The sequence below is a fragment of the Mus caroli genome, unplaced genomic scaffold (assembly GCF_978045245.1).
Source record: "Mus caroli unplaced genomic scaffold, Mus_caroli_1 scaffold_8, whole genome shotgun sequence".
Classification (NCBI taxonomy): domain Eukaryota; kingdom Metazoa; phylum Chordata; class Mammalia; order Rodentia; family Muridae; genus Mus; species Mus caroli.
Window position 1 is genome coordinate 125,021,057 of NW_028227263.1, and position 12,108 is coordinate 125,033,164.

Genomic DNA, 12,108 nt, shown 5'->3' on the forward strand with positions numbered 1-12,108 from the left:
AGAGATAATGAAGGGTCATGTGGCCGAGATTCACTGGAGGGAGCATGGTTGGTGCTGAGTCTTTATTGGGGGTCACTGGGAAGAAGCAGGTGGCAGGAGGGATTTCGGGGGGGGGGGACACTAGATCTCAAGGTCTCTTACTCTCGGTAGTGTTCCCAGCGTTGGATGACCTCATAGAGTTGGTCACCTGGAGAGAGAGTGCTTTGCACATCCCGGTGTCCTTTGACCTCATAGTTGGATCTCAGGAAGCCCCGAGACACCCCACATTCCAGAAGATTTAGGGCAGCACGGAGGGCCCGCTTTGCAGGTACCCGGTCTGCATGGGGGAGGGACAAGATACAGAAAGTTAGATGGGCTTTTTGAAGGGCAGAGAGAGAGAGATGGGTAAACTGCCCTCTGTGTCAGCTTCCTCATCTGTGAGGAGAAAAATCAGGCATCTACCCATAGGGCTGTGGGAGATAAATAGTTAACTGTCAATAAACCACAAACGGGAGCCTAGCACAGGGGGACCCTTAGGAAGCGTTGCCTGTTATGATTGCCACTTGGCCCTGGCCCTCTGCTCTCTGGGTGCTGGGTCTGTCCACACAATTAGCTGTCACCTGTGAAACACGTCTTAGGTACCTGAGGAATTAACTGGTTGAATTGAGGCAGGGTCTCTAGCCCAGGCTGGCCTGGAACTCTTTTGTAGCCCAAAGGGATCAGCTGGAATGGATCCTGTTCCCGGCTGCCAGGGCCTGTGCATGCCAGGCAGGTAAGCTATCAACTGAGCTACAGGTGCTACCATGTTTTATTTTTTTGAGACAGGGTCTTAAACTCACAGTCCTTTTGTTTCTACCTGAGGAGTGCTGGTATTATTCCTGTATGCTTCTGTGCTTGGCTCCCCCCACTCCCCAAGTCAGCTTCTCCCAGCATACGATCTAAATTATATGATTTTACCCAAAGATAAAAATGAGGTACAGGACTTGAACTCTCTTACGAGAGATTATGAGCATATAGGTGGCAGAGCCTTAGCCCCTTTACTCCCCACACCATCCCCAGTCCAGGACGTTGAGTACTTACCCATGAAGTTGCCCATGAAGGTGATGCCAATAGACATGGGATTCCAGATGGGCCCTGTGTGGTCACCCTTGATGTTCCACCCTCGGCCTTCATAGACATGACCGTCCTCTCCAATAAGGAAGCTGTGAAGGAGGGGTGGAGCTCGATAAGGGTAGGGGGATTTCAACATCCTTCACTCATCTTCTACAGTATTAAGACAACCATACCCATTTATTGCACCTCTGCCAAGCATCTTTGTAGCAACTGGTGAACTGCCACCCCCCAATTTACATAGACTCAGAGAGGCCCAAAGTCATACAGAAATCATATCATTAACGACGCAGCAAACCATTGCCTGTGGGTAAGGTTGGGATTTATTGTTTCCTCCTGTCTCCCCATGCCTGTGAACTCACCCCACCCCACATCAAGCCCCTGAGGTTGGTACTGATGCCTTCCCACAGGCAAAGCTGACAATTAGGGACCCAGAAAACCACTTACCTGCACAATATAACAGGCTCAGATGGCTCTGGCCCTCAGAAGTCTGTCCTTGGGTCAGTGAGATGGCTCATCCAGAAGAGGCCCTTTCCTAAACTTGACAACTGAGTTCTATCTCTGAGGCCTGTCAGAAGCCATCTAGGAAAGGCTAAGGGTAACCGGTGACTTTCCTGGAGGTGACCCACCAGTTTTTGCATGGCTTAAGATGGGTGAGCTCTGAGAGGTGAGGTCCCAAGAGACTTCATCCCAGGATTGCTTCTTGAAGCTGATACGCCTTTCCTGTCACTATTACATAGCCTAAGGATTCCTGGGCATTAGCCCGCTCCATTGAGCAAATTCCTGCAGATCAACATTAAGATGAATTTTTATGAATTAATGTTGTTTAGATGAATTACTGATTTTATAGAATTCCTGATTTGATTCAAATAATTTTAGAAAGAAAGTGTTAGAAATGGTTTTAGTTGTTTTGTCAGAAAGATGTAATAAAATCAGAATCAAAACTAGAATGTGCCCCCTTCTCATAGAACAGTAAGTAAAGGCTGCATAATAGGGAATGCAGTGAGCTCTCACAATTACACTAAGGAGAGAAATAGGCTTCAGACAGATTTGTGATGAAGGAAAAACATTCACTCTAGGTCAGGTCCAAGGATGAGGCCACAGGTGCATTGTGATTAAAGCAAGGCCCTGTAAAGCTGTTGCTTTGAACTTATAATGAGCTTATAGATGAAGCAGTGCTTTGAACTTAATATCAGCATCCTTCTGTTACTCCTCCTCTGTGTAACATTTTATTTAGGAGATAAGTTTCTAAGAACTTTTGTCTATAAAAAGGTCAGAGAAAAGAAATAAAGTGTGGCTTGGGAGACTCTGCCACATCCATCCATCTATCCATCCATCCTTCCTTCCATCCTTCCAAATGTATGTGTGTGGCATTTGGAGCTCAGCCTCTTCCACCAAATGTATATATGTATATATCTGTTGTCTATATGTATGTGTGTAGGTATATGTGAATGTGTTTAAGCATGCATAAATACGGATAAAGGATTTTAATTCTTTTTCTTTTCTCTCTGGTTCACGAAGAATTAATGAGTCCCAAACCTCTTGCCTAGCCAGCAAGAGGTCCTTGAGCAGAGAGGTGAGAAACCAGTGCTTATTAAAGTACACACAATAAGGTTATAAGGCCAGGGATCATCTGTCTTTAGCCTTCATCCAATGCTGAGTCCTGCCCAGTACAGGCCCGCTAAGGTTGGGCCAGGCCCCCAGCAGGGACCAACATTCCAATAGGAGTGAACTGGCTGATTTCTGCAGGTTGTCCTCTGACCTCCACACAAACCTTGTGTCGTGCGTCTGCCTCTAGCCAAATAAACAAGTGTTAAAGAGTGAGTCTCCAAGGACGTTTGCTTTGGTCCAGCCTGCCTTGGCTCTTGGCGTCCTCTCAGGCATGACTGTGGACTCAAGGGTGGAGGCTGCATCTCTCTGGAGGTTTCCAGTCCTAGCCTGGTAGCAGATCTATGGATTCCACTCATTAACCAAGTCTCAAGTGAGAACTACCCCTAGGTGGGGCACCTTGGAGCTAGGTGAGCAGCTTCAAGTTGGACAGTGGAAGAGTCAGCCTCTGAGGTGCTGATGAGTCAGAGGATGCTGGGACTTGGGATCTAAGCCCCTGTGCGCCACTTAGGAAGCCAGCTTACAGTCTGCCTCACAGGAGACTGAATCAAGATGGGAACATGGCACCCAGAGCCAGGCTTAGTAAGCCTTGTGTCATGGCAAGCCGTGGGCCTTTATAAAAGATTCTCTTCTGGAAGACTAGTAGACACTTGGTGTGTGTGAGGTGAACCTGTCTTCAGCACAGGGACAAAAGTCCTGTCACTTTAGGGAGACAGCAGATCCCCCAGCAGAGAAGCCACTGGCTGACTCCTGCATCCCCTCTGCATTACAATGTCCTAACTTTGACACCACCTGGCCTTGGGTGGAGGAGGCACTGTGTGACTTTACAGGGATGCCTGCAAACCTCAGCCACCATCGTAAGATAGGCATAGTCAAGAGCATCATATAGGGGCTGGAGAGATGGCTCAGTGGTCAAGGGTGCTTACTGCTCTTGCAGAGGACTCAGGTTTGATTCCCTGGACCCACGTGGTGGCTCACAACTTGTAATTCAACTTCAAGAGGGATCCAAAGCCCTCTTCTGACCTCTAGGGCTATTGCACACACATGCTGTACAGACATACACTGAGGTGTATACACATCCACACGCACAAAGAGAAACACGCACACACACACACACACACACACACACACACGCACATATAGAGGTATCTAGGTAGTACAAACCCAAAGCTTCATTTACAGGCAAGGAAAGTGAGGCTCAAAGCCGTGGCCCCAGTTGACTCTTCCCTACCCCACTTCAATCTAGGGAAGGAGCTTTGATGCTGGAGCCTCAGAATGATTAAACTCTCAGGTGGGGCCGGGTGGGGTGGCACACGCCTTTAATCCCAGCACTCGGGAGGCAGAGGCAGGCGGATTTCTGAGCTCGAGGCCAGCCTGGTCTACAAAGTGAGTTCCAGGACAGCCAGGGCTACACAGAGAAACCCTGTCACAAAAAACAAAAAAACAAAAAAACCCCTCCCAGGTGGGATGGCCTAGGCACCTTTTAGGCTTCTGGCCCTCAGGTGCTTGGCAGAGCCGTCTTATGGAATGGGAACTGGCATTTCCAGTCAATTCCAGTCAGTTCTGCAGGCAACTGGCTCTCAGCGCAGCCTCAGAAGTCATAGGGTTCAAACAGGCCCAGGTATGACACCCCAGCCTCTGACACTGAAAAGCAGGTGTGACAGATCAATCTAAGCAGACCTTTGTGGCCAGCCAGTGGGAGTCTACTAACACCTGGGTCGATCTGTGCCTGTCCCTCACCCAGAACCTTCTGTGTGGATCCCGTTTGACCGCAATCCTCACCATGACCTTTGCGTCTGTGCCCCCTCCCCCCTTCCCACCCCGTCTTTGGCTGAAGGAACCTCCTAGCACTTGCCTCTGTGCTGGACACCCCAATCCCTAGCTTCCTTCTGCCTCTTCTAGAGCCACATCAAAGCCACAGGAAGCCTTCCCTTACCTAGGGATCTGACATCTCTCACCCTTACCTATTTTCCCCCCACCTCCATCCACCCTTATTGGAGATAAGATTTTGCTGAGAATGAGAAGCCCAGGCTGGCCTTGAACTCACAGCAATCCTCTTTTTTTTCTTTTCTTTTTTTTTTTTTTGCAATCCTCTTTCCTTATCCTCCCAACTGCTGGGATTACAGGCATCAATACTGTGCCTATCAAAGCCCTCCCCCCTAAAGCGTGTGTGTGTATGTGTGTGTGTGTGAGTGAGTGAGAGATGCGTGTATGTGATGCATGTAGGTGTCACGGACACCATCAGTCCATCAATAGTCGGTTTTCTCCTTCTGCCCGGGGTTCTTGGTCCACCCCAAGCACATCTTTTTCTGTCTTTATGCACACAGGGCTATAGTGATATGCTTCAAGCAATGTTCCCATCTAGAACTCTGGCACACAGGAGACATTAGCCCATAGCTTTGGGGCTCCTGCCATATGTTAGCCAGTTTCCTGGGTATTGGGTATTAGGGGCCGTAATACCGTTGACCTTTGCAGAAGAGGAAGCTGGGCCCTGAGCATCTGTTTCCCTGGCCCTGCCTTGCAATATGCCCACTCACTTGGTGCAAGGCTCAGTTAGCCTGGTGGTGTCCTGGTCAGGCCTAGGCCTTTAGGAAAGATACATATGAAAGTATAGCAGGGGTCACCTTGTATGTGAAGCAACTCCTGTCCCCTCTTACAGGGGAGAAAGCCTCAGCACCCACAGGAGATTGCACATCCAGCACCAGGAGGGTTGGAAGGTGTGGTTGACCTCCTTCAGCCCACTCCATACTCACTTGTAGGCTACATCGCACCAGCCCAGCTCATTCTTGTGGTAATGCTGCACATTGCGGGCCTGCTGTTCACAGGAGTCCGGGCTGTTGCAGAAGCTGCCGGCTGTGTGTGAGATCACCACGTAGCGAACTGGGTGCCTCAGGCGGCTAGAGCACTCGGATGGCAGGGCCCTCCACTCACTGCGGGGCACGATGAAACTGCAGGAGGTTGCCAGGCCCAGGAGGGCAAGGAGAGCGCAGGCGAACAACATGCTGGACGTGCCGCACAGGACTGCAGGGCTGTGTATGAGCCGGCCCTTGTTGTGTGCACTTTATCTTCTGGGCATGGTGAAGGGTGTGGGCAGAGGAAGGGCTTGCTTCACACCTGGGCGGGACGTTCCAACCCAGACCCAGCTTCCTCCTTTAACCAGAGGTGGGGCCGTGATGGAGCCTTTGCTAAGTGTCAGTAGGTGGGGAGAGAGGCTCTCTCGTCAGTTGTTTCCTGGGGTTTCCAAGGCTTAGCTCTCAGTGGGGGATTGTGTAACCTAACAGGAACTTGCATAGGTAAGGGGCCCAGGGCTTTGGCACAAACTTACTTCCTGCAGGTGGGGCTAACAAAAGTTCCTTTTAAGAATGTATCCCTGTCTGAGTGTCTCACATAGTTTAGGATGACTTTGAGCTCACTGTTTAGCCAAGGGTGACCTTCAGCTCCTGCTCCTCTGGTCTTCACACCCCAAGTCCTGAAGTTTCAGGTGTGCACAGCCTCTGCGCCTGGCTGCAGATCCCATAGGGTCCAAGTCTGAGGATGCTCAGCCCTAGGGGGCAGGACTGGAGGCTAAGTATGGGATGCCATTGCACAGCAGAGGAAAATGCTTGGAGACTGGAAGTCGCTTCCCAAGAAACGGCAGGCAGTAGTGCTTCCTGCCCAGTGTCTGAACCAGCCAGGGTGCCTGCATCCGAACTCCAGCCATTTTCTACTGCGTGAACCCACACTAACTACTTAACCTCTTTGTGCCCGTTTGTCTGACTGCAGCATGGAGTTGGTATCAAGGCTTCTGACCCCCAGAGTTGACCAGAATGAACTGGGTTTCAGCCCTTGGATGTCTGGCACATTGTGTCACGTGTATGTCACTACTACACCTTCAGGCCAGCTCCTTTTTGCATGGTGACCATCGCAGTTCTGCTCTGGAGAGAAGTGACACTGGAGGGTCACATTCATTCAGGTCTTGTGGAGAGCTGTCCCTGGGCTTCTGTCCCAGTCAGACTCCCATTCCCATGCCTCTCACCACACATGGGAATTCAGGGCAGACAGCCTTGTTCTTTGCTTTCACTTTGAATGGATTTGGGTATACCTCCCTTGGGGCCTCTCACATTCTCCAGGGATCTTCAGTAAATCTGTTTGCTCAAAAGTAAATAAATAAATTTTTAAAAATTATTTATTTATTTATTTATTTATTTTTGGTCATGCTACAGATGGAACTCAGGGCCTGTGCTTGGAAGGTAAGCACTTTACTACTGTCCTATGCCCCAGCACCTCCCTGGTGGATTCTAGGCAGGGGCTCTACCACTGAGCCACGCGCCCAGCCCCTCACTGGGGGATTCTAGGCAGGGGCTCTACCACTGAGCCACGCCCCCAGCCCCTCCCTGGTGGATTCTAGGCAGGGGCTCTACCACTGAGCCACGCCCCCAGCCCCTCACTGGGGGATTCTAGGCAGGGGCTCTACCACTGAGCCACACCCCCAGCCCCTCACTGGGGGATTCTAGGCAGGGGCTCTACCACTGAGCCACGCCCCCAGCCCCTCACTGGGGGATCCTAGGCAGGGGCTCTACCACTGAGCCACGCCCCCAGCCCCTCACTGGGGGATTCTAGGCAGGGGCTCCACCACTGAGCCACGCCCCCAGCCTCTCACTGGGGGATTCTAGGCAGGGGCTCTACCACTGAGCCACGCCCCCAGCCCTTCACTGGGGGATTCTAGGCAGGGGCTCTACCACTGAGCCACGCCCCCAGCCCCTCCCTGGGGGATTCTAGGCAGGGGCTCTACCACTGAGCCACGCCCCCAGCCCTTCACTGGGGGATTCTAGGCAGGGGCTCTACCACTGAGCCACGCCCCCAGCCCCTTACTGGGGGATTCTAGGCAGGGGCTCTACCACTGAGCCACGCCCCCAGCCCCTCACTGGGGGATTCTAGGCAGTCTACCACTGAGCCACGCCCCCAGCCCCTCACTGGGGGATTCTAGACAGGGGCTCTACCACTGAGCCATGCCCCCAGCCCCTCACTGGGTAATTCTAGGCAGGGGCTCTACCACTGAGCCATGCCCCCAGCCCCTCACTGGGGGATTCTAGGCAGGGGCTCTACCACTGAGCCACGCCCCCAGCCCCTCACTGGGGGATCCTAGGCAGGGGCTCTCCTGCTGAGCCACGCCCCAGCCCCTCACTGGGGGATTCTAGGCAGGGGCTCTACCACTGAGCCACGCCCCCAGCCCCTCACTGGGGGATCCTAGGCAGGGGCTCTCCTGCTGAGCCACGCCCCAGCCCCTCACTGGGGGATTCTAGGCAGGGGCTCTACCACTGAGCCACGCCCCCAGCCCCTCACTGGGGGATTCTAGGCAGGGCTCTACCACTGAGCCACGCCCCCAGCCCCTCACTGGGGGATTCTAGGCAGGGGCTCTACCACTGAGCCACGCCCCCAGCCCCTCACTGGGGGATTCTAGGCAGGGGCTCTACCACTGAGCCACGCCCCCAGCCCCTCACTGGGGGATCCTAGGCAGGGGCTCTACCACTGAGCCACGCCCCCAGCCCCTCACTGGGGGATTCTAGGCAGGTGCTCTACCACTGAGCCACGCCCCCAGCCCCTCACTGGGGGATTCTAGGCAGGGGCTCCACCACTGAGCCACGCCCCCAGCCTCTCACTGGGGGATTCTAGGCAGGGGCTCTACCACTGAGCCACGCCCCCAGCCCTTCACTGGGGGATTCTAGGCAGGGGCTCTACCACTGAGCCACGCCCCCAGCCCCTCCCTGGGGGATTCTAGGCAGGGGCTCTACCACTGAGCCACGCCCCCAGCCCCTCACTGGGGATTCTAGGCAGGGGCTCTACCACTGAGCCACGCCCCCAGCCCCTCCCTGGGGGATTCTAGGCAGGGGCTCTACCACTGAGCCACGCCCCCAGCCCCTCACTGGGGGATTCTAGGCAGTCTACCACTGAGCCACGCCCCCAGCCCCTCACTGGGGGATTCTAGACAGGGGCTCTACCACTGAGCCATGCCCCCAGCCCCTCACTGGGGGATTCTAGGCAGGGGCTCTACCACTGAGCCATGCCCCCAGCCCCTCACTGGGGGATTCTAGGCAGGGGCTCTACCACTGAGCCACGCCCCCAGCCCCTCACTGGGGGATCCTAGGCAGGGGCTCTCCTGCTGAGCCACGCCCCAGCCCCTCACTGGGGGATTCTAGGCAGGGGCTCTACCACTGAGCCACGCCCCCAGCCCCTCACTGGGGGATCCTAGGCAGGGGCTCTCCTGCTGAGCCACGCCCCAGCCCCTCACTGGGGGATTCTAGGCAGGGGCTCTACCACTGAGCCACGCCCCCAGCCCCTCACTGGGGGATTCTAGGCAGGGCTCTACCACTGAGCCACGCCCCCAGCCCCTCACTGGGGGATTCTAGGCAGGGGCTCTACCACTGAGCCACGCCCCCAGCTTTTCACTGGGAGATTCTAGGCAGGGGCTCTACCACTGAGCCACACCCCCAGTCCCTCACTGCGGGATTCTAGGCAGGGGCTCTCCCACTGAGATATGCCCAAAGTTCTGCTTTGTAATATTAAAACTAAGGCTTCTTAAGGTTCTTGGCAGTTCTTCTTTGGCAGTTTTACAGGGTCCCCATTGGAGCAGAGTAGGCTCTACATGTTTAGCATGTTCAGGTGTAGCAAGAAGGCAAGGGTTTTGATGGTAATCGGACACATCTGGAATAAGGGAAGCACAGCAACAGTGAGGCATTTGCAGCACTGTAAGAAGCGGAGGCTGGAGAGATGGCTCAGAGGGTAAGAGCACTGACTGCTCTTCCAGAGGTCCTGAGTTCAATTCCCAGCAACCACCTGGTGGCTCACAACCATCTGTAATGAGATCTGATGCCCTCCTCTGGTGTGTCTGAAGACAGCGACAGTGTACTTACATACATAAAATAAATAAATCTTAAATAAAAAAAAAAGAAGAGTATTACTAGTATTTACGATGACACTCAGAAAAGGCCAGCTCAGATCTGAGCTTTGATCACACAGGGCCAGATACATGCTGAGAGAGCAAAATCCAGGTGGGAGGGAGTGGAAATCGCAATAATCGTAAGATAATGCTAAGAGGGGCAGGAGAGATGGCTCAGTGCTCAGGAGCATGGGCTGCTCTGGAAGAGGAGTCTGCTTCCAGCACCCATGGCAGGCACTCAGGACTGCCTGTAAGACCAGCTCCAGGACATCCGACCTCCTCTCCTGGTCTCTTGACCACTTGCACTCAACTATCTGTCTGTCTGTCTCACACACATACATACACACACACACACACACACACACACACACACACACACACACACACAGCTGCCAGGGAAGAGCTCCATGGCTGCGGACTGTACATCCATCCAGTCTCCTAGTAACTGCTGGGTACGTGTTATGTGCAGCACATCACTCACCTGTGGTCCTGGATACAGGAGGAGAGGGAACAAGAGGTGTTAAAGAAAGATTCATGGCTTGTCCACAGCGGACAGTGTTCTTCCATCCCCTCTGGCAGGCTCAAGAGAAAGGGCCCTTGTGAAACAGAAAATCTTGCCTGTGTGGCATGCCCTAGGGAGGAGTATTAGGCAGGACAATGCACAGAGCCTGGACTCAGGTGGGGGGAGCCCTGGGTCTGTGGGGACCTGCTTGGCAGAGCTACGTGTTGGGACACGTGCTGGGACACGTGCTGATCACCGGTGAGCTATGCACATTTCAGGGCTGACGGGGGAAGCCAGGACTTTGGTGTCTTAGGGTCTTGAGCCCTGAAACTGAAAGAATCTGTACCCAAGTCTCTTGGGACCTGGAGACAATGTGGGGCAGGGCTCCCAGCACTTGATGAGAGATTGTTCCTCCACGTGGGGACAGAGGACTCTAAGCATGTTTCTGAGGCTGTTTATTGCTCCTGTTTGAGGATTTGGGGCTTTGTATCACTGTGTAGCCCTGGTTGGCCTGAGTCTTGCTATGTCAGACTCACAGATACCTGCCTGCCTTTGCCTCTGGAGTGTATGCTGGGATTGAAGGACTGTGCCTAGCAGTTACTTGGTTTTGAGGCAGAATCTCAGGCATTCCAGCCTGGCTTCATATCTGCTGACTAGCTGAGGTTGACTTTGAACTCTTGAGCTTTTTGACGCCGCCCCCCCCCCCAACCCCCAAGACTCACTGCCGGGTGGGGTGGGCATGGTGGGGGGAGGGGAGAGAGAACAGAAGTAGAGGGAAATCTACGGCAGGTCCTGTAACAGAAGCTAAAGGAAGTAAACATTTCCAGGAGGTCACCGGGCTGTCTTCTGTCTATTTATGCGTTCTTGTTTTGGGTTTAATCTGGAGGCTGAGAGGGACAAAGCAGACTTGTCACCCAGCCAGGGGCAATGGAGGATGCTCCACGCCCCCTACCGGAAGCTGGAGAACTTGCTCGTTCTCATCTGATTCTGAACTGCCTGTGGGTCTGTGGGCCTCCCGTGCACAGGGAGGAAGACCGTCTGAGACAGCTTTTTGGTTGGTGTTTGTTTTCCTGGGAATGTCCTTCTGTGTCCGATGTGTGTACTCTGTGCTTTTTGTCTTCTTGTACAATTTTTTTTTTTTTTGACAGGGTTTCTCTGTGTATCTCTGGCTGTCCTGGAACTTACTCTATAGACCAGGCTGGCCTCGAACTCAGAAATCTGCCTGCCTCTGCCTCCCAAATGCTAGATATTAAAGGCATGTGCCACCACGCCCGGCTACACTGATAATGGGAGATCCTAGTATGCTGGACCTCTGCAGCGTAAAACACTCTTTGCATTCATATACAGTTTGAGTCTGGGACATCATTCTTTGGAGAATCATGGACCCTTACAGTAATAAAGGATGTCCAGGCCAAGAGCCAGCCATTCAGAGACACAGTTACACCCTTGTCTTACATTATATGCAACTACTGACTCGTGATGAGGTAATGGTTGAAAAGCCAAACACAAAATAACAAGCCACTACACACAGTTCAGACATTTGACAATTTTAAATTAACAATTATGATTTTTGAGAGATAGGGTGTCATTATGTCGTCCTGACTAGCCTGGGACTGGCTATGTAGACCAGACTGGTTTCAAACTAACCAACCAACTAATTAACAACAAAAAACTGAGACAGGGTCTCTCTATGTAGCCCTGGATGTCCTAGTACACCCTATGTAGACCAGGCTGGCCTTGAATTCACAGTTATCAAGGTGGGATTAAAGGTGTACACCACTCTACCTACTAATTTAAAAACATCATGATTATGTATATGTGCCAGTTTGTGTGCATTTCTGTTTGTGGGTGTGTGCGTGTGATGGTTTGTATATGCTCAGCCCAGGGAGTGACCCTATTAGAGGGTGTGTCCCTGTTGGAGTAGGTGTGTCACTGTGGGTGTGGGCTTTAAGACCCTCATGCTAACTGCCTGGAAGCCAGTATTCTGCTAGCA

The 12,108-nt window shown here is 52.9% G+C and overlaps 1 protein-coding gene across 1 annotated transcript; it reads right to left on the reverse strand.

Moving 5' to 3' along the window:
• Positions 1–14: 14 nt before the first annotated feature.
• Positions 15–5,759, reverse strand: Pglyrp1 (peptidoglycan recognition protein 1). The gene is made up of 3 exons (XM_021169026.3): positions 5,451–5,759; positions 1,060–1,181; positions 15–316 (listed from the first exon to the last, which is right to left on the reverse strand). The coding sequence occupies exons 1-3, from the start codon at positions 5,696–5,698 to the stop codon at positions 138–140; spliced, it is 549 nt and encodes a 182-aa protein (XP_021024685.1). The 5' UTR covers positions 5,699–5,759; the 3' UTR covers positions 15–137.
• Positions 5,760–12,108: the final 6,349 nt, after the last annotated feature.

Excerpts from the sequence above, each read along its gene's own strand:
- Pglyrp1 (XM_021169026.3), bottom strand. The coding sequence starts at position 5,698 with ATGTTGTTCGCCTGCGCTCTCCTTGCCCTCCTGGGCCTGGCAACCTCC. Across the intron at positions 1,182-5,450 it reads TGGTGCGATGTAGCCTACAA|CTTCCTTATTGGAGAGGACG; the intron begins GTGAGTATGGAG and ends CCTCCTTCACAG. Across the intron at positions 317-1,059 it reads CTTCATGGGCAACTTCATGG|ACCGGGTACCTGCAAAGCGG; the intron begins GTAAGTACTCAA and ends TCCCCCATGCAG.